The 21,066-nt window shown below is 42.0% G+C and overlaps 2 protein-coding genes and 16 non-coding genes across 18 annotated transcripts in view; all 18 read left to right on the top strand.

Moving 5' to 3' along the window:
* Positions 1-21,066, top strand: part of LOC130222162 (gastrula zinc finger protein XlCGF7.1-like) — a 257,981-nt gene that overhangs the window by 164,566 nt on the left and 72,349 nt on the right. The window lies entirely within an intron of this gene.
* On the top strand, positions 77-150 carry trnan-guu (transfer RNA asparagine (anticodon GUU)). Its single transcript has one exon. It is a non-coding gene; the product is annotated as a tRNA-Asn (tRNA).
* On the top strand, positions 858-930 carry trnak-cuu (transfer RNA lysine (anticodon CUU)). The gene has a single exon. It is a non-coding gene; the product is annotated as a tRNA-Lys (tRNA).
* trnan-guu (transfer RNA asparagine (anticodon GUU)) lies at positions 1,028-1,101 on the top strand. Its single transcript has one exon. It is a non-coding gene; the product is annotated as a tRNA-Asn (tRNA).
* trnak-cuu (transfer RNA lysine (anticodon CUU)) lies at positions 1,329-1,401 on the top strand. The gene has a single exon. It is a non-coding gene; the product is annotated as a tRNA-Lys (tRNA).
* trnan-guu (transfer RNA asparagine (anticodon GUU)) lies at positions 1,499-1,572 on the top strand. The gene has a single exon. It is a non-coding gene; the product is annotated as a tRNA-Asn (tRNA).
* On the top strand, positions 1,800-1,872 carry trnak-cuu (transfer RNA lysine (anticodon CUU)). Its single transcript has one exon. It is a non-coding gene; the product is annotated as a tRNA-Lys (tRNA).
* Positions 2,761-2,833, top strand: trnak-cuu (transfer RNA lysine (anticodon CUU)). The gene has a single exon. It is a non-coding gene; the product is annotated as a tRNA-Lys (tRNA).
* trnak-cuu (transfer RNA lysine (anticodon CUU)) lies at positions 3,719-3,791 on the top strand. Its single transcript has one exon. It is a non-coding gene; the product is annotated as a tRNA-Lys (tRNA).
* Positions 3,889-3,962, top strand: trnan-guu (transfer RNA asparagine (anticodon GUU)). The gene has a single exon. It is a non-coding gene; the product is annotated as a tRNA-Asn (tRNA).
* Positions 4,190-4,262, top strand: trnak-cuu (transfer RNA lysine (anticodon CUU)). The gene has a single exon. It is a non-coding gene; the product is annotated as a tRNA-Lys (tRNA).
* trnan-guu (transfer RNA asparagine (anticodon GUU)) lies at positions 4,360-4,433 on the top strand. Its single transcript has one exon. It is a non-coding gene; the product is annotated as a tRNA-Asn (tRNA).
* On the top strand, positions 4,661-4,733 carry trnak-cuu (transfer RNA lysine (anticodon CUU)). Its single transcript has one exon. It is a non-coding gene; the product is annotated as a tRNA-Lys (tRNA).
* trnan-guu (transfer RNA asparagine (anticodon GUU)) lies at positions 4,831-4,904 on the top strand. Its single transcript has one exon. It is a non-coding gene; the product is annotated as a tRNA-Asn (tRNA).
* trnak-cuu (transfer RNA lysine (anticodon CUU)) lies at positions 5,132-5,204 on the top strand. Its single transcript has one exon. It is a non-coding gene; the product is annotated as a tRNA-Lys (tRNA).
* On the top strand, positions 6,681-6,753 carry trnak-cuu (transfer RNA lysine (anticodon CUU)). The gene has a single exon. It is a non-coding gene; the product is annotated as a tRNA-Lys (tRNA).
* Positions 6,850-6,923, top strand: trnan-guu (transfer RNA asparagine (anticodon GUU)). The gene has a single exon. It is a non-coding gene; the product is annotated as a tRNA-Asn (tRNA).
* Positions 15,128-17,163, top strand: LOC130222186 (uncharacterized). Its single transcript, XM_056454823.1, has 5 exons — positions 15,128-15,163; positions 15,250-15,459; positions 15,675-16,439; positions 16,549-16,653; positions 16,763-17,163. Exons 3-4 carry the CDS (start codon positions 15,747-15,749, stop codon positions 16,648-16,650), a joined length of 795 nt encoding a protein of 264 aa, XP_056310798.1. The 5' UTR covers positions 15,128-15,163; positions 15,250-15,459; positions 15,675-15,746; the 3' UTR covers positions 16,651-16,653; positions 16,763-17,163.

Raw genomic sequence — 21,066 nt, 5'->3', positions numbered from 1 at the left:
GCTTTCAATTGGATTCTTCGAGCATACCTACTGAGACAAAGTTCAGCATTTCTACTACAGTTGTGTTGCTCTCGAAGTCTCTGTGGCGCAATTGGTTAGCGTGTTCGGCTGTTAACCGAAAGGTTGGTGGTTCGAGCCCACCCAGGGACGAATTAAGCTTTTCTCTGCCTTGCAACTGCTAACACGTGCACCGGGCAATGATCCTGGGCCACGTGCTGTCTGGCGTTACAAGATGACATCAGGATTTAGCAGAAGTTTGTTGTCCAGTGCCTGGATCGGCCAAGTTACTTATTCCAGTTGACTTAAAATCAGCAACAGCCTTTACACAGGTAGGGAAGGTATTGATAAAAACAGTGACTAGAATGAGTGTCTCACAAGCTCGGCTAGCTCAGACGGGAGAGCATGAGACACTTAATCTCAGTGACGTGGGTTTGAGCCCTACGTTGGCTGTTTCTGTTACCTTTCTCTCTCTTTTCGGCAGCTTTCATTTGGATTCATCCTGCAGACCAAGTGAGACAAAGTTCAGGTTTTCTACAACAGTCGGTTTGGTGTCTGAGTCTCAGTGGGGCAATCTGTTAGCATGTTCGGCTGTTAACCCAAAGCTTGGTGGTTCGAGCCCACCCAGGGAAGGACGAATGCTTTTGCTGCCTTGCAACTGCTAACACGTGCACCGGGCAATAATCCTGGGCCACGTGCTGTCTGGCGTTACAAGATGACATCAGGATTTAGCAGAAGTTTGTTGTCCAGTGCCTGGATCGGCCAAGTTACTTATTCCAGTTGACTTAAAATCAGCATCAAACTTTACACAGGTAGGGAAGGTATTGATCAAAACAGTGACTAGAATAAACGCATCAGAAGCCCGGCTAGCTCAGTCGGTAGAGCATGAGACTCTTAATCTCAGGGTCGTGGGTTCGAGCCCCACGTTGGGTGTTTTTTTCTCTCTTTTCGGCAGCTTTCAATTGGATTCATCGAGCATACCTACTGAGACAAAGTTCAGCATTTCTACTACAGTTGTGTTGCTCTCGAAGTCTCTGTGGCGCAATTGGTTAGCGCGTTCGGCTGTTAACCGAAAGGTTGGTGGTTCGAGCCCACCCAGGGACGAATTAAGCTTTTCTCTGCCTTGCAACTGCTAACACGTGCACCGGGCAATGATCCTGGGCCACGTGCTGTCTGGCGTTACAAGATGACATCAGGATTTAGCAGAAGTTTGTTGTCCAGTGCCTGGATCGGCCAAGTTACTTATTCCAGTTGACTTAAAATCAGCATCAAACTTTACACAGGTAGGGAAGGTATTGATCAAAACAGTGACTAGAATGAATGCATCAGAAGCCCGGCTAGCTCAGTCGGTAGAGCATGAGACTCTTAATCTCAGGGTCGTGGGTTCGAGCCCCACGTTGGGCGTTTTTCTCTCTCTTTTCGGCAGCTTTCAATTAGATTCTTCGAGCATACCTATTGAGACAAAGTTCAGCATTTCTACTACAGTTGTGTTGCTCTCGAAGTCTCTGTGGCGCAATTGGTTAGCGCGTTCGGCTGTTAACCGAAAGGTTGGTGGTTCGAGCCCACCCAGGGACGAATTAAGCTTTTCTCTGCCTTGCAACTGCTAACACGTGCACCGGGCAATGATTCTGGGCCACGTGCTGTCTGGCGTTACAAGATGACATCAGGATTTAGCAGAAGTTCGTTGTCCAGTGCCTGGATCGGCCAAGTTACTTATTCCAGTTGACTTAAAATCAGCATCAAACTTTACACAGGTAGGGAAGGTATTGATCAAAACAGTGACTAGAATGAACGCATCAGAAGCCCGGCTAGCTCAGTCGGTAGAGCATGAGACTCTTAATCTCAGGGTCGTGAGTTCGAGCCCCACGTTGGGCGTTTCTGTTACCTTTCTCTCTCTCTTTTCGGCAGCTTTCAATTGGATTCTTCGAGCATACCTATTGAGACAAAGTTCAGCATTTCTACTACAGCTGGGTTGCTCTCGAAGTCTCTGTGGCGCAATTGGTTAGCGTGTTCGGCTGTTAACCGAAAGGTTGGTGTTTCGAGCCCACCCAGGGACGATTTAAGCCTTTCTCTGCCTAGCAACTGCTAACACCTGCACTGGGCATAGATCCTGGGGCACGTGCTGTCTGGCGTTACAAGATGACACTGGGATTTAGCAGAAGTTTGTTGTCCAGTGCCTGGATCGGCCAAGTTACTTATTCCAGTTGACTTAAAATCGGCATCAAACTTTACACAGGTAGGGAAGGTATTGATCAAAACAGTGACTAGAATGAGTTTCTCACTAGCCCGGCTAGCTCAGTCGGGTGAGCATGAGACACTTAATCTCAGTGATGTTAGTTCAAGCCTCATGTTGGGTGTTTCTGTTATCTCTCTCTCTTTTCGGCAGCTTTCATTTGGGTTCATCCAGCAGACCAAGTGAGACAAAGTTCTGGTTTCTACCACAGTTGGTATATTTAGTCTGAGTCTCTGTGGCACAATCGGTTAGTGCGTTCGGCTGTTAACCAAAAGGTTGTTGCTTTGAGCCCATCCAGGGACGAACGAAGGCTTTTGCTGCCTTGCAACTGCTAACACGTGCACCGGGCAATGATCCTGGGCCACGTGCTGTCTGGCGTTACAAGATGACATCAGGATTTAGCAGAAGTTTGTTGTCCAGTGCCTGGATCGGCCAAGTTACTTATTCCAGTTGACTTAAAATCAGCATCAAACTTTACACAGGTAGGGAAGGTATTGATCAAAACAGTGACTAGAATAAATGTATCGGAAGCCCGGCTAGCTCAGTCGGTAGAGCATGAGACTCTTAATCTCAGGGTCGTGGGTCCGAGCCCCACGTTGGGCGTCTCTGTTACCTTTCTCGCTCTCTTTTCGGCAGCTTTCAATTGGATTCTTCGAGCATACCTATTGAGACAAAGTTCAGCATTTCTACTACAGCTGGGTTGCTCTCGAAGTCTCTGTGGCGCAATTGGTTAGCGCGTTCAGCTGTTAACCGAAAGGTTGGTGGTTCGAGCCCACACAGGGAAGAATTAAACCTTTCTCTGCCTAGCAACTGCTAACACCTGCACTGGGCATAGATCCTGGGCCACGTGCTGTTTGGCGTTACAAGATGACATCAGGATTTAGCAGAAGTTTGTTGTCCAGTGCCTGTATTGGCCAATTTTTTTAAATGCCAGTTGACATAAAAAAAAAACCATTAAACTTTACACAGGTAGGGAAGGTATTGATCAAAACAGTGACTAGAATGAGCGCATCAGAAGCCCAGCTAGCTCAGTCGGTAGAGCATGAGACTCTTAATCTCAGGGTCGTGGATTCGAGCCCCATGTTGGGCGTTTCTCTCTCTCTTTTCGGCAGCTTTCATTTGGATTCATCCTGCAGACCAAGTGAGACAAAGTTCAGGTTTTCTACAACAGTCGGTTTGGTGTCTGAGTCTCAGTGGGGCAATCGGTTAGCATGTTCGGCTGTTAACCCAAAGCTTGGTGGTTCAAGCCCACCCAGGGAAGGACGAATGCTTTTGCTGCCTTGCAACTGCTAACACGTGCACCGGGCAATGATCCTGGGCCACGTGCTGTCTGGCGTTACAAGATGACATCAGGATTTAGCAGAAGTTTGTTGTCCAATGCCTGGATCTGCCAAGTTACTTATTCCAGTTGACTTAAAATCAGCATCAAACTTTACACAGGTAGGGAAGGTATTGATCAAAACAGTGACTAGAATAGACGCATCAGAAGCCCGGCTAGCTCAGTCGGTAGAGCATGAGACTCTTAATCTCAGGGTCGTGGGTTCGAGCCCCACGTTGGGCGTTTTTCTCTCTCTTTTCGGCAGCTTTCAATTGGATTCTTCGAGCATACCTATTGAGACAAAGTTCAGCATTTCTACTACAGTTGTGTTGCTCTCGAAGTCTCTGTGGCGCAATTGGTTAGCGTGTTCGGCTGTTAACCGAAAGGTTGGTGGTTCGAGCCCACCCAGGGACGAATTAAGCTTTTCTCTGCCTTGCAACTGCTAACACGTGCACCGGGCAATGATCCTGGGCCACGTGCTGTCTGGCGTTACAAGATGACATCAGGATTTAGCAGAAGTTTGTTGTCCAGTGCCTGGATCGGCCAAGTTACTTATTCCAGTTGACTTAAAATCAGCATCAAACTTTACACAGGTAGGGAAGGTATTGATCAAAACAGTGACTAGAATAAACGCATCAGAAGCCCGGCTAGCTCAGTCGGTAGAGCATGAGACTCTTAATCTCAGGGTCGTGGGTTCGAGCCCCACGTTGGGTGTTTTTTTCTCTCTTTTCGGCAGCTTTCAATTGGATTCATCGAGCATACCTACTGAGACAAAGTTCAGCATTTCTACTACAGTTGTGTTGCTCTCGAAGTCTCTGTGGCGCAATTGGTTAGCGCGTTCGGCTGTTAACCGAAAGGTTGGTGGTTCGAGCCCACCCAGGGACGAATTAAGCTTTTCTCTGCCTTGCAACTGCTAACACGTGCACCGGGCAATGATCCTGGGCCACGTGCTGTCTGGCGTTACAAGATGACATCAGGATTTAGCAGAAGTTTGTTGTCCAGTGCCTGGATCGGCCAAGTTACTTATTCCAGTTGACTTAAAATCAGCATCAAACTTTACACAGGTAGGGAAGGTATTGATCAAAACAGTGACTAGAATAAATGCATCAGAAGCCAGGCTAGCTCAGTCGGTAGAGCATGAGACTCTTAATCTCAGGGTCGTGGGTTCGAGCCCCACGTTGGGCGTTTTTCTCTCTCTTTTCGGCAGCTTTCAATTAGATTCTTCGAGCATACCTATTGAGACAAAGTTCAGCATTTCTACTACAGTTGTGTTGCTCTCGAAGTCTCTGTGGCGCAATTGGTTAGCGCGTTCGGCTGTTAACTGAAAGGTTGGTGGTTCGAGCCCACCCAGGGACGAATTAAGCTTTTCTCTGCCTTGCAACTGCTAACACGTGCACTGGGCAATGATTCTGGGCCACGTGCTGTCTGGCGTTACAAGATGACATCAGGATTTAGCAGAAGTTCGTTGTCCAGTGCCTGGATCGGCCAAGTTACTTATTCCAGTTGACTTAAAATCAGCATCAAACTTTACACAGGTAGGGAAGGTATTGATCAAAACAGTGACTAGAATGAACGCATCAGAAGCCCGGCTAGCTCAGTCGGTAGAGCATGAGACTCTTAATCTCAGGGTCGTGGGTTCGAGCCCCACGTTGGGCGTTTCTGTTACCTTTCTCTCTCTCTTTTCGGCAGCTTTCAATTGGATTCTTCGAGCATACCTATTGAGACAAAGTTCAGCATTTCTACTACAGCTGGGTTGCTCTCGAAGTCTCTGTGGCGCAATTGGTTAGCGTGTTCGGCTGTTAACCGAAAGGTTGGTGTTTCGAGCCCACCCAGGGACGATTTAAGCCTTTCTCTGCCTAGCAACTGCTAACTCCTGCACTGGGCATAGATCCTGGGGCACGTGCTGACTGGCGTTACAAGATGACACTGGGATTTAGCAGAAGTTTGTTGTCCAGTGCCTGGATCGGCCAAGTTACTTATTCCAGTTGACTTAAAATCGGCATCAAACTTTACACAGGTAGGGAAGGTATTGATCAAAACAGTGACTAGAATGAGTTTCTCACTAGCCCGGCTAGCTCAGTCGGGTGAGCATGAGACACTTAATCTCAGTGATGTTAGTTCAAGCCTCATGTTGGGTGTTTCTGTTACCTTTCTCTCTCTCTTTTCGGCAGCTTTCATTTGGGTTCATCCAGCAGACCAAGTGAGACAAAGTTCTGGTTTCTACCACAGTTGGTATATTTAGTCTGAGTCTCTGTGGCACAATCGGTTAGTGCGTTCGGCTGTTAACCAAAAGGTTGTTGCTTTGAGCCCATCCAGGGACGAACGAAGGCTTTTGCTGCCTTGCAACTGCTAACACGTGCACCGGGCAATGATCCTGGGCCACGTGCTGTCTGGCGTTACAAGATAACATTAAAAACATTAAACTTTACACAGGTAGGGAAGGTATTGATCAAAACAGTGACTTTCTCTTGAATGAGCATCTCACAAGCCCTGTCTGGCGTTACAAGATGACATCAGGATTTAGCAGAAGTTTTTTGTCCTGTGCCTCTATTGGCCAATTTACTTATTCCAGTTGACTTAAAATCAGCATCAAACTTTACACAGGTAGGGAAGGTATTGATAAAAACAGTGACTAGAATGAGTGTCTCACAAGCTCGGCTAGCTCAGACGGGAGAGCATGAGACACTTAATCTCAGTGACGTGGGTTTGAGCCCTACGTTGGCTGTTTCTGTTACCTTTCTCTCTCTTTTCGGCAGCTTTCATTTGGATTCATCCTGCAGACCAAGTGAGACAAAGTTCAGGTTTTCTACAACAGTCGGTTTGGTGTCTGAGTCTCAGTGGGGCAATCGGTTAGCATGTTCGGCTGTTAACCCAAAGCTTGGTGGTTCGAGCCTACCCAGGGAAGGACGAATGCTTTTGCTGCCTTGCAACTGCTAACACGTGCACCGGGCAATGATCCTGGGCCACGTGCTGTCTGGCGTTACAAGATGACATCAGGATTTAGCAGAAGTTTGTTGTCCAGTGCCTGGATCGGCCAAGTTACTTATTCCAGTTGACTTAAAATCAGCATCAAACTTTACACAGGTAGGGAAGGTATTGATCAAAACAGTGACTAGAATGAACGCATCAGAAGCCCGGCTAGCTCAGTCGGTAGAGCATGAGACTCTTAATCTCAGGGTCGTGGGTTGGAGCCCCACGTTGGGCGTTTTTCTCTCTCTTTTCGGCAGCTTTCAATTGGATTCTTCGAGCATACCTATTGAGACAAAGTTCAGCATTTCTACTACAGTTGTGCTGCTCTGAAGTCTCTGTGGCGCAATTGGTTAGCGCGTTCGGCTGTTAACCGAAAGGTTGGTGGTTCAAGCCCACTCAGGGACGAATTAAGCTTTTCTCTGCCTTGCAACTGCTAACACGTGCACCGGGCAATGATCCTGGGCCACGTGCTGTGTAGCGTTACAAGTTGACATCAGGATTCAGTAGAAGTTTGTTGTCCAGTGCCTGTATCGGCCAAGTTACTGATTCCAGTTGACTTAAAAACAGCATCAAACTCTACACAGGTAGGGAAGGTATTGATCAAAACAGTGACTAGAATGAGAGTATTAGAAGCCTGGCTAGCTCAGTCGGTAGAGCATGAGACTCTTAATCTCAGGGTTGTGGGTTTGAGCTGCATGTTTCTGTTACCTTTCTCTCTCTCTCTTTTCGGCAGCTTTTATTTGGATTCACCTGGATACCTATCATGACAAAGTTCAGCGTTTCTACCACAGTTGGATTGATTAGTCTGAGTCTCTGTGGCGCTACCTGGATCAGGATCGTCTGTCTCGGTCTCCCTCCTCGTCCAATCGTTGCGCTCGCTCTCCATTGTGAGAATGGATGGGAGCCAATCGCTGCTCTCGCTCTCCATTGTGAGAATGGATGAGAGCCAATCGCGTCGCGTGCAAATGATTATATGCACATCATCATATAACCGATCAAGGTAAGTTATTTTTGTCAACGTCTATATCTACTGATAGAAGTTGTTTTGTCGATTGTAGTCTTTTGTTATGTCAGTCTTGGCCTCCTAATGCTGATTTATAATTTTATGACAAGAACTTTAACAAAAGTCACCCTAAATTCACGTGCATGGTGTCAAAGGTCACGACCCCACAAACTGTTTAACATTACATACTTTTGATACAGTTGCAGAAATCATTGATTTTGTTCGAACGTGTCTTTAAATTATTAACTGTATCTATATATACATGCATATATACTGTATATACAGTTGTTTGGATGTGTTTATCAAAACGTTTCTCGACGCGTCAACAGCTCCCTCCCCCCGTATGGGGTGTTGCTAGGTGGTTGCTAGGGTGTTCTGAGTGGTTGCTAAGGCGTTGCTAGGTTGTTGCTAGGCAGTTGCTAAAGTATTATGAGTGGTTGCTAGGCAGTTGCTAGCATAAATTAGCATGATTCTAGCATGAATTAGCATGTTACTAGCATGATTCTAGCATGAATTACCTTGTTACTAGCATGATTCTAGCATGAAATAGCATGTTACTAGCATGTTTCCAGCATGAATCAGCATGTTACTAGCATGATTCTAGCAAGAATTAGCATAATGTTAGCATGTTTCTAGCATGAAATAGCATGATTCTAGCATGAATTAGCATGTTATTAGCATGATTCTAGCATGAATTAGCATGTTACTAGCATGTTTCTAGCATGAATTAGCATGTTACTAGCATGTTTCTAGCATGAATTAGCATGTTACTAGCATGGTTCTAGCATGAATTAGCATGTTACTAGCATGATTCTAGCATGAATTAGCATGTTACTAGCATGTTTCTAGCTTGAATTAGCATGTTGTTAGCATGATTCTAGCATGAATTAGCATGTTACTAGCATGATTCTAGCATGAATTAGCATGTTACTAGCATGTTTCTAGCATGAATTAGCATGTTGTTAGCATTAATTAGCATGTTTCTAGCATGATTCTAGCATGTTACTAGCATGTTTCTAGCATGAATTAGCATGTTACTAGCATGATTCTAGCATGAATTAGCATGTAACTAGCATGATTCTAGCATGAATTTGCATGTTACTAGCATGTTTCTAGCATGAATTAGCATGTTACTAGCATGATTCTAGCATGAATTAGCATGTTACTAGCATGTTTCTAGCATGAATTAGCATGTTACTAGCATGTTTCTAGCATGATTTAGCATGTTATTAGCATGATTCTAGCATGAATTAGCATGTTTCTAGCATGAATTAGCATGTTATTAGCATGATTCTAGCATGAATTAGCATGTTACTAGCATGATTCTAGCATGAATTAGCATGTTACTAGCATGTTTCTAGCATGAATTAGCATGTAACTAGCATGTTTCTAGCATGAATTAGCATGTGACTAGCATGATTCTAGCATGAATTAGCATGTTACTAGCATTAATTAGCATGTTACTAGCATGTTTCTAGCATGAATTAGCATGTTATTAGCATGATTCTAGCATGAATTAGCATGTTACTAGCATGAATTAGCATGTTATTAGCATTCTAGCATGAATTAGCATGTTACTAGCATGATTCTAGCATGAATTAGCATGTTACTAGCATGTTTCTAGCATGAATTAGCATGTTACTAGCATGATTCTAGCATGAATTAGCACGTTATTAGCATGATTCTAGCATGAATTAGCATGTTACTAGCATGATTCTAGCATTAATTAGCATGGTACTAGCATGTTTCTAGCATGAATTAGCATGTTATTAGCATGATTCTAGCATGAATTAGCATGTTTCTAGCATGAATTAGCATGTTATTAGCATGATTCTAGCATGAATTAGCATGTCATTAGCATGATTCTAGCATGATTCTAGCATGTTACTAGCATGTTTCTAGCATGAATTAGCATGTTTCTAGCATGATTCTAGCATGAATTAGCATGTTATTAACATGATTCTAGCATGAATTAGCATGTTACTAGCATGTTTCTTGCATGAATTAGCATGTTATTAGCATGGTTCTAGCATGAATTAGCATGTTTCTAGCATGAATTAGCATGAATTAGCATGTTACTAGCATGTTTCTAGCATGAATTAGCATGTTGTTAGCATGATTCTAGTATGAATTAGCATGTTACCAGCATGTTACTAGCATGAATTAGCAGGTTACTAGCATGATTCTAGCCTGAATTAGCATGTAACTAGCATGATATTAGCATGTAACTAGCATGATATTAGTATGTTACTAGCATGATTCTAGCATGTTACTAGCATGTTTCTAGCATGAATTAGCATGTTACTAGCATGATTCTAGCATGAATTAGCATGTAACTAGCATGATTCTAGCATGAATTTGCATGTTACTAGCATGTTTCTAGCATGAATTAGCATGTTACTAGCATGATTCTAGCATGAATTAGCATGTTACTAGCATGTTTCTAGCATGAATTAGCATGTTATTAGCATGTTTCTAGCATGATTTAGCATGTTATTAGCATGATTCTAGCATGAATTAGCATGTTTCTAGCATGAATTAGCATGTTATTAGCATGATTCTAGCATGAATTAGCATGTTACTAGCATGATTCTAGCATGAATTAGCATGTTACTAGCATGTTTCTAGCATGAATTAGCATGTAACTAGCATGTTTCTAGCATGAATTAGCATGTGACTAGCATGATTCTAGCATGAATTAGTATGTTACTAGCATTAATTAGCATGTTACTAGCATGTTTCTAGCATGAATTAGCATGTTATTAGCATGATTCTAGCATGAATTAGCATGTTACTAGCATGAATTAGCATGTTATTAGCATTCTAGCATGAATTAGCATGTTACTAGCATGATTCTAGCATGAATTAGCATGTTACTAGCATGTTTCTAGCATGAATTAGCATGTTACTAGCATGATTCTAGCATGAATTAGCACGTTATTAGCATGATTCTAGCATGAATTAGCATGTTACTAGCATGATTCTAGCATTAATTAGCATGGTACTAGCATGTTTCTAGCATGAATTAGCATGTTATTAGCATGATTCTAGCATGAATTAGCATGTTTCTAGCATGAATTAGCATGTTATTAGCATGATTCTAGCATGAATTAGCATGTCATTAGCATGATTCTAGCATGATTCTAGCATGTTACTAGCATGTTTCTAGCATGAATTAGCATGTTTCTAGCATGATTCTAGCATGAATTAGCATGTTATTAACATGATTCTAGCATGAATTAGCATGTTACTAGCATGTTTCTTGCATGAATTAGCATGTTATTAGCATGGTTCTAGCATGAATTAGCATGTTTCTAGCATGAATTAGCATGATTCTAGCATGAATTAGCATGTTACTAGCATGTTTCTAGCATGAATTAGCATGTTGTTAGCATGATTCTAGTATGAATTAGCATGTTACCAGCATGTTACTAGCATGAATTAGCAGGTTACTAGCATGATTCTAGCCTGAATTAGCATGTAACTAGCATGATATTAGCATGTAACTAGCATGATATTAGTATGTTACTAGCATGATTCTAGCATGAATCAGCTTGTTTCTAGCATGAATTAGCATGTTGTTAGCATGAATTAGCATGTTACAAGCATGACTAGCATGTCACTATCGTGTTGCTAGCACCTTTCTAGCAAGATTAGCATGTCGGTAGGAAGTTTAAACTGTTAGCATGTGTTAGAATAGCTAGTCACAGTCTTTGGGACAGTTGCTAGGGTGCTGAAATTGGTTGCTAGGGAGTGGTTTAAAGGTAATCAGTGATTGGCTGCTGGCTAGACTGAGTTGAATGAGGCCAGACTCTAGTCTGTAGGACAGTCTGATGCAGAGTTTTGAGCTCACAAAGGTTGATCCAATGTTAAGTAAATGACAGTCTTTTACAATGGAAGTCTATGGGACAGTTGCTAGGGTGCTGTAAGTGGTTGCTAGGGAGTGGCTAGTAAGTTAAGAAGTCATCAGTTATTTGCTGCTGGCTAGACTGAGTTAAATGAGTCCAGTTAGAAGTCTGTAGGACAGTCTGATGCAGAGTTATGAGCTCACAAAGTTTGACCCAATGTTAAGTCAATGGGACTTTTGGGATTTTTCTGGGTCGTTTTTCGGAAAACCCAAAGTCGGATCAGTTAGAAAAGATATAGCAACCCGAGTCAGACCAGTTTGAAGGTTTGACGAAAGTTTGAAGTATGTAGCTTGAAAGGCCTAGGAGGAGATACACTTAGAAATTAGTCTCAGAAGAAGAAGAAGAAGAAGAAGAAGAAGTTTTGATAGATAACAATATGCTGGCTTTTCAAGCCACCATAATTAATTATATATTTACATTTACATTTAGTCATTTAGCAGACGATTTATCCAAAGCGACTTACAAATGAGGACAAGGAAGCAATTTACACAACTATAAGAGCAGCAGTGAACAAGTGCTATAGACAAGTTTCAGGTGTGTAAAGTCTAAGAAGCAAAGCATTAGTAAAGTTTTTTTTTTTTTTTGAGAGAGAGAGAGAGAGAGAGAGAGAGAGAGAGAGAGAGAGAGAGAGAGAGTACAGTTAGTGGTATAGCCAGAGAGGCAGTTAAGATAAGGAAGGAAAGTGTAGGCTAAACAGTTGCGTTTTTAGTCGTTTCTTGAAGACAGCAAGTGACTCTGCTGTTCTGATGTAGTTAGGGAGTTCATTCCACCAACTGGGCAGATTGAATGTGAGAGTTCGGGAAAGTGATTTCTTCCCTCTTTGGGATGGAACAACGAGGCGACGTTCATTCACAGAACGCAAGTTTCTGGAGGGCACATACATCTGCAGAAGTGAGAGCAGATACGAAGGAGCAAAGCCAGAGGTTGCTTTGTAAGCAAACATCAGAGCTTTGTATTTGATGCGGGCAGCAACCGGCAGCCAGTGCAAACGGGTGTTTCTATTAATCTATTAATTATTTCATGTTTCTATTAATTAATATGTTTTTAGTACTATCCCTTTACCATAGCAGAGAAATTACCTGGGAAATGTGATCTTTCTTTCGCTTGTTTCAGGCAACAGGCTACAGTATTGTAATTAATGCACTTGTTAAGTTTTATTTACATTTTATGTTCAGATGAGCACTAAGCCAAAAAGCCACAAGGCCATGGGTGATGGGGAGTGGATGGCCAGGTTGAGAGTCTTTGCCAGCTCTGGTGTTTGGCCTTCTGGAGCAGGCAATCGACCAGCTCCAAGACAGAGGAAGTGGTATGACATTAATCAGAAGGTAAGGCAAAATTACTTATACTTCATGACATTATATGTAGTATGCAGATTGGTTGGCAATGGTGCAAACAATATCAGTGCTTTGACATTAAAAACTCTTATCTCCTAATCATGAAAATAAATAACCATGGAATAGAAAAATAAGTACACAATGTCAAAAACAATAAATATGTGATTAAATTACATGAAGAATGTTTCTAAATAATGATATGATTAATTAAAGTATTCGAAGCAAAACACAGAGGTTAGAAAGAATCCTCAGATCTTTCAAATCTATCTTTTCAGATTGAGAAATGTCCCATGCATGCCCGCGGACAGACCACCCTCTTTGGGGAATCCAGGACCTGCAATTGTGGATTTCACACCACTAAGGTGATATACTAAAAAAGACTTTAATGATAATGCAACAAATATATATTTTTATTAGTGCTGTTATGCTTTTTCACTACATCTTTTTTTTTTTTTTTTGCAGCCTGCCACTTACACCCAATCTCCCGCTGCACCACCACAGTCTGAGGCTTCAGACACAGCTTCTGGCGCCACTGGCCCACAGTCTGAGGCTTCAGACACAGCTCATGGCATCATTGGCCCACAGTCTGAGGCTTCAAACACTGCTCCTGGCACCACTGGTGCACAGTCTGAGGCTTCAGTGCCATGGTCTTTCCTAAGGCCCCCTCTAAGTTTGTCAATGGTGAATATTTTCTGTGTAATTAATGCTTGCTTAAAACCCTTTAGTATGTTTTTGACAGGATGTACATACCACTAGCTTCAGAATGTTTCTAGCATAGTCCTGCAGGTTAATGGTGTGGATGCCCTACCACCTGTGGAAGGTGAGGTTCTCCTGCCCAACTTGTGGCAAGAATCTGACAGGTTATGGTGTCCACAAGAGGGCTCGAAAGGTCCTGGACATTGACAGATACTACCTGATGTTGACTGAGACACTCAGGTGCACTGTGTGTTCTCTGAACTATCTGTCAACAAGTCAGATTGTCCGCGACCAACTTGACCTGCCACACCAGAAAATGTTCAGGCTGATTCTGACCCGCAAGTAAGTATAGCAGAGTAGAAAATGTGGTAGTTATGTAGACCCAAACCACTGACCCTCCAATAATTACCTGCAATTGATTACAGCGACAATGCGCATTTCAGGTATGCCTGTGACATCCGTGTCATAGGGTTGCTTTGGGACAGGACATTGGGCAACAGTCCGGCTCGACTGGTGAAGCAGCTGAGAGAAAACCATGGGGAGGAATGGCTGAAGAGGTTGGCACATTATCTTGGAGAGTGTGCTGACTTTGTTGATCGACCCAGCCTTTTTCCTGTGGCCTGCCAGGTGCCTCCAGAGCCCATCGACATCCCCACCAGTCGTTGGCTACTCTCAGTGTATGGCAGGGACATCCTCTCCAGGCTAGACCACATTAAGGCCAGCATCACATCCATCTTTGGGACTATATTAAAGATGGATTCTACCAAACAGGTAATGCATCACTGACTCTGTGTTAGGCTTGAATGTTTTTAAATTCTATAATATTGCCATATTATTATTGTTGGCTGTGATAAAATTCGAACATAAATGCTTTGCTACATTTATAAATTCCAGATCACAAAGAAGCTGGCTGGTCATGGACGGGGGACAGCGCTCTGGTTGACCTCCATTAGCAATGAGATTGGCCAGATTCTGAGCAGTGTCCTGACAGTGCAAGAGAGGCCAGGGCTGGACAGAATGGTGGCTGGTGTCATGGAGCGGTACCGCCAGGCAGCTGTTCCACCCCCAATGCTGCTCTATGTGGAATGTGGCTGCTGCATAAATGAGGGAGTGACCAGTAAGTTGCAAAATAAGTTTGGAGAATGGCCAGATCTTCACATAAGGCTGGACATCTGGCATTTTATGAGGCAGCTGGCTGTGGGCTGCACCACTGATGCCCATTCCCTATACCTCACCTTTATCGGATGCCTGTCTGCCTGTATCTTTGAGTGGGATGCAGGAGATCTCAGCCTGTTGCGGCAGGCAAAAAAAAAACAGCTGATGCAGGAGGGTGTGCCATCTATAAGTGATGACATGGTGGACAGAAGCATCACCAAAAAGGATCTTAGCCGTTACTGCCGCAGGAGGACACGTGGCGAGAAAGACACCATATGCCTGATTGAGAGGCTGCTGCAGGAACTCGGGGGAGCAAATGGGAGGGACCTTATGGGTGTGCCCTTAATGGATGAGGTGCACATGGAGCACATCTGGCGTGTTCAAAAACGTCATATCAAATGCATCCAGCATCCATGCAGCCTGGAGTGCCACTCTATATAGAGGTAGGCACCACCACAAAGTCTGGGGTCATTCTGACAAAGTATCGGTGTGCTAGACGGTCCACATCTCTGGAGTCTTTTCACTGCCACCTGAACAGGTTCATTCCAGGTTGGTATTTCACATGTGTGACCTTCTAAATAATTTTTAAAATGTAGAAAATTGTGCCTTTTTATTAATTTGCTTTTTTCTGCTAGGAACCAGTGCCAATGCACTGAATTTTCAACTATACCTCCTGGAAGGCCTGAACAGGTGGAACCAGGATCAAGGGACTGCGGCTGTGACCAGCAAGCCAGCATCCCTTCTCACATACTCCTGGCATATGGCCCACTCTGTCAACACCAACAGCCTGAAGGTGTTTGGTCGGGCTTTTATACCAACATTCAGGCCTCCTGCCCAATACACCGGTATGTCATACACTTATGTGCATAATACTTTTGGTTTGGGGGTGTTCATTGTTATTTATTTATTTTTTTTATTATTTGCATCACCAAAGCCAACCATGTGGTGAGTGGCAAATACAGAAGTCTAGATATTATTGAAAGTCTTTGTAGTATTATTATGGAATGCTTTAAATATGATAAGTCATAAATGTCTGTGTCTTTTTGTTCTCCATTTGTAGGAGAGCTGCTTGGTGTTGACTACCTCCTGAGTCAGACTGGACAGCCCATGGCATTAAACCCAGACTCAGGAAATGTTGGAGGATGTGGATGAAGGTGGGGAAGAAGATGAGGGCTTCGGGGAGGATGAAGTATATGATATAACTGTGCCAAGTCTCTCCGATGACCCAAACTTCTCCATCTCCTCCCACTTCCTGCCCACCTCTGAGCCCATTGCCATGACCCCAGCTGCTGTCTCTTCCATCCACCCAGCTGCCTCCACTGCCCTGGCAACTAACTCCTCTATCCATCCTCCAGCCTCCACCACCCTGGCAACTACCTCCTCTATCCATCCTCCAGCCTTCACCGACCTGGCTGCGACCTCCTCCATCCACCCTCCAGCCTCCACCACTCTGACTGCCACCTCCTCTGCTGTTTTTACCGGCCTGGCTGCTGCCTCCACTGACTATCCTGCTACTGTCTCCACCCAGTCTGCTGTCTCCACCGCCCTGGCTGTTGCCTCCACTGCCTATCCTGCTTCTGCCTCCACCCAGTCTGCTGTCTCCACTGCCCTGGATGCTGCTGCACGCTCCACCCAAGCCCCTGCCTCCTCCATCCAGCATGCTTCCTCCTCCCAACCTGCTGCAATCACCATCTTCTCTGATGCCTCCTCCCAGCCTGTTGCCCACTCCACCCAACCTACTGAACCCTCCACCCAGCCTGATGCCTCTGCCACCCTGGTTGCTGCCTCCATGTTGCAGCAAAGCACATCGACATCTGAGTCTGGTGTATGTAAATATCTTGTAACCTATCTATGTTTACGCATCTACAATCTATGTTTTGTGCCTATGTTTGTTATGTGTGTGTGTATTATAATTATTATTTAAATTTTTTTAGGCTGTGGATGGCTCAGGTGTACCAGGTATGGACAGAGTGGACAGCCTGGCAGAGTATCTTGTGGACCTGAGGAATCAGCCCTCCCTTGTCCTCACCAACTAGCAGGTAAGGAATATAAACCCACTCTTTGTTCACTCTTTAACTTGTCATACTTGCTTACCTTTTGCACATTTTGCTTTCTCATTAGCATGTATTATCTGCTTTTTCTGCTTAGGTGAGCAATATTGTTGCTCTTTGGCAGAACCTGCTGGACTATGACAAGCAGAGGGTGGTGTTTGCAGCCAGGCATCAAGCAAAGCTGGACACAGGGAGGTTTAGGTCCCCAAAGAAGAGGCAGGAGTTTACCCCAGGAGTGGAGAGTTTGAAGAGGCATGCCCTGACCACCTCTGCTCCACTTGCACAGTGGCCAGATTGCTGTCGCTTGGTTGAGACTATTTTTTGTCAGGCTCTGTGCCATACATAGAACACCCAAAAAGAAGGGGACCGGCACAGTGTCGAGATGGGATCCCATCCTGGCAGACTACAGAAAAATCAGGTGCAGCATTCTGGCCAATGCTATAGTGATGAAGCAGACTAACCTTCAACTGGTGGATGTGAGTCACACCACCCTGGTACAGTGGCATAATAAAAAAGTTAAACAGCAGGACACTGCAGTTGTAATTGCAACTTCCAAGCCGCTTGTCTGTGGTGGCTGACCCCCTATTGCCTGCCAATGTGCGCCCCCCCCATCTCCACCACCTCAGCAAGGCCCGGCTAACCAGTACCACTTGGCCAGTAGCACTGTGGGCCAGGCTAAACTAAAAAGAAAAAGGACCATTTTGTCAGACCCACCAGCTTTGCCACCTGCTCAGATGCAGCAAGCCCAACGGCAACTTATTCCTGCTCCACCACCAGGGACTCAACTGGTCATGCTGATGCCAGTGCCCTCACACGGGTCTATGATGGCTTCTGCTTCACCGGCTTTTGGGTTTGGCCTCCCTTCTGCCCCTCCTGCCATTCCATCCACACCTGGTACTGCTGTTGCTCCCGTTCGTAAACTGACCCGCAAAGTACAGTATAATACATGTAAGAAATGTGGGCAGTTTAGAACAGCGGAGACTGGACTCTGTAGAGGCCTTGCCGAAGAAGCAGTGGTTGGAAAGAATTAAAAAAGGAGAAAAATAATAAAAATGTTCCAGAAGACCTGGGCACTTCCTGAAGTGTTTATTTTTAATATTGACATTTAAATATTTTCAGGGGTCTTTTGTTTTACTTGTTGTTGTTTTTTACTTTAAATTATAATTTAAAAAAATGTAAATTTCTAATTTATTTGTTTTTATCATTTGTTTATTTGCACATTTTGTATTATTTTTATTTATTCCAAGAAACATTTATTTATGTAGACTGCTTTATTTATTTATGTGTGTAATTATTTTCTCTTCTTTTGCACTTGTTTGCACTGCTGTTGAGCTATTATATTGTAAATGTTAATAATTGGCTATGACTAATTTTAAATAAACTGTTTCTCTGCTTGTTTCTTTAGCTGGTTGTGTTTTGCCATAGTATAATTCAAAAAATTAAATGGGCACAAAATGAAATAGTCCAGAAAATAATGTTTCAATAAAGAAACTAATTTGTAGTTTCTCTATACTTAGCAAAATACTTAGCAGAAATGTACCTAAAAGCAAATATATTTATAATAAAAAAGCTAATAAAATATGTAGTATTAATCAAATGTTAATAGTACAGAGTGACTTTTTTACCTGTAAATAAATTATTAAAAACTAAATAAAAAATATTTTCCTCTTCCGCCCATTTTTCTTCTCTTCTTTCTCTTTTTCCCTCCTTTTCTTCTCTTTTTTCCTCTCCTCCCTCTCTTCCCCCTTCTTCCCTCTCTTCCCCCTCCGTAACAGACTATTGTTCCCCAACACTCACCAATGTATATAAAGCAGAAATGGGAAAGGGAAGCCAATATAATAATAACAAATGAGGAATGGTTAACTATTTAAAAAACACAGATGGTCACAATTCAGATTCATGAAGGGAATTTATTTGGAAAAATGTAATCAGGTTCTTTATAACACCTGAAATAAAATACTTTCAAACTAGAGATCAAAAAATGGTGAATGCTGGAGAAAATGTGGAAATGTATTGGCAGATCATTTCCACATATTTTGGCACTGTAATATTATACACACCGTTTGGCAAGATTTAAATAAAGAGATAAATGTAATAATGGGATTGAATCTGGAATGTAATTTTAAAACTATGTACCTGGGAATTTACTCTGCAGAAATACCAAAAAATGATGTGTATCTTCCTAACACACTACTAACAACTAGCAAAAAGGCCATTACAAAGAAATGGCTCAAGAAAGATCCTCCATCTGTAGGCGAATGGTATGATATTGTTAAAGAGGTGTATGACATGGAAGTACTGACATTTACCTTGAGACAACAAGACTATAAAATGTCTGCATACTGGGGTAAATGGTTGAGAAGAAAAGTATTGTTTTAATTTCATTGTGGTGCTTTTATTTTATATGTTTGGAGCCTGTTGATCTTTGACACGAAAACCCTTAACAAAATTTTATAAAGCAACATTTTATCAACAATAAATATAAATGTAAATAAGATTGTATTCGGTTACCTTTGACACTTGTATGTCTTTTTTGTTTCCATGTTCCTTTAAAAATGTCTGTTTGTATGTTTGCTTGTTTTTATTGCTGTTTTGTTCTAAACTGTTTTGAAAAAGGAAAAAAAAATGTATCATCATCATCCTGACACAAACTCAGCATGCAGTTTTGCTGCTGTTAGATCAAAAACAACGGCTGCCATTCATGTTCATACACTGTAAAAATAATTCTGTAGGCCTGTCTGTCTTTATAAATAATGTCTTACATTTTACACTGAATTTTGTCCAAAATATATTGACTTTTTTTTCTCTTTTGCTAAAATAAATTCTTATTGTATTTGACTGTATATTATCTCTTTTGAATTAGGCTAGCTGCCTTATTCTCTTCAAAGAGCAGCTCTCATACAGAGCCTGTTATTTCAGTGTTTTTCCTTCTTTCTTGTCCTCGGCTGATCACATGCAAAAATTGGAATTTGATCATTGAGTTGTTTTTCCCTGTCATTTTCCTTTTTTTCTTATTTATTTAAACTATCACACACTTTTCAGGTGAAGGGGAAAGGTGTTGCACTTATCTGAAAAACCTTTTTATGTATTAAATAATAAAGTGTTTTTTTTTAAAGGATTACTTGTTTTTAAATGAAATAAATAGTTAGAATTATTGTTAAATATCCTAAACACTGTGTCTGTGTTTACACCTTTATTTAGTTTAAAAAGCATAAAATGAATGTGAAATAACAGTACAGTGGAAGACTATATATAATAGTAATATAAAATAATAACTACACTAAAGAAAATAAACAACTTCCAGTACATACTGTAGGACTCTAATGGTCCATTGCATGTTCAAAAATTGACGGAGATCTGAGTTGAAAATTAAGAAGTTTTATTTTGAATGCAAGAAGTTAGAGAGAACAAGTTCTGCGCAGAAGAGATGTAACCTCAGTTCAGCTCTTTTTAAGGCTCTCCTTCATGCTTTTATACTGTCTTTTGCACATTATCTAATCCCAACCCTCTTGATTTATATGGTGTCGCCTTGACAGTTTGACCATTCAGCAACCAGACGTTCCTCTTTCTGGTATCTGTGTATACCACAGAAAAATGAACAAAATCTGAACATTAATCAAACAACATAGAGACAATATAGGTAATGTCTTAAATTAAAAATGGTGGTGAATCCTAGGATGAATATACTATAGCTTGCTCGAAGAATTAACATGCCTGGTTAATTCTTGGCAGTAAGGTCCATGGCTTTTCTTGTGGTTGAAATTAAGGATTCGTGGGAGGGAGGGTTACGAGCAGCTTCAGCATACTTACCAGGCTGTAAGTACAGTATAATACATGTAAGAAATGTGGGCAGATTAGAACAGCAGAGACTGGACACAGCCAGTACAAGGGCATTAAATACTGCCCCTCTGTAGAGGCATTGCCGAAGGAGCAGTGGTTGGAAAGAATTAAAAAAGGAGAAAATTAATAAAAATGTTCCAGAAGACCTGGGCACTTCCTGAAGTGTTTATTTTAAATTTGACATTTAAATATTTTCACGAGTCTTTTGTTTTACTTGTAGTTTTTTTTAACTTTAAATTATAATTAAAAAAAGTACATTTCTAATTTATTTGTTTTTATCATTTATTTTACAATTGAAGTTATCTTTGCTTATTTCATTTTGTGTTGTTATTTATTTTTGTTTAATTTATTTGCACATTTTGTATTATTTTTATTTATTCCAAGAAACATTTATTTATGTAAATTGCTTTATTTATGTGTGTGTTTTTTCTCTTCTTTTGCACTTGTTTGCACTGCTGTTGAGCTATTATATTGTAAATGTAAATAATTGGCTATGACTAATTTTAAATAAATGTTTGGTCATTTTAACTGTTTCTCTGCTTGTTTGTTTTTTAGTTGGTT

This window comes from Danio aesculapii, chromosome 4 (genome assembly GCF_903798145.1).
Source record: "Danio aesculapii chromosome 4, fDanAes4.1, whole genome shotgun sequence".
Taxonomy (NCBI): domain Eukaryota; kingdom Metazoa; phylum Chordata; class Actinopteri; order Cypriniformes; family Danionidae; genus Danio; species Danio aesculapii.
This window is presented reverse-complemented; position numbering and strand designations above follow the sequence as displayed.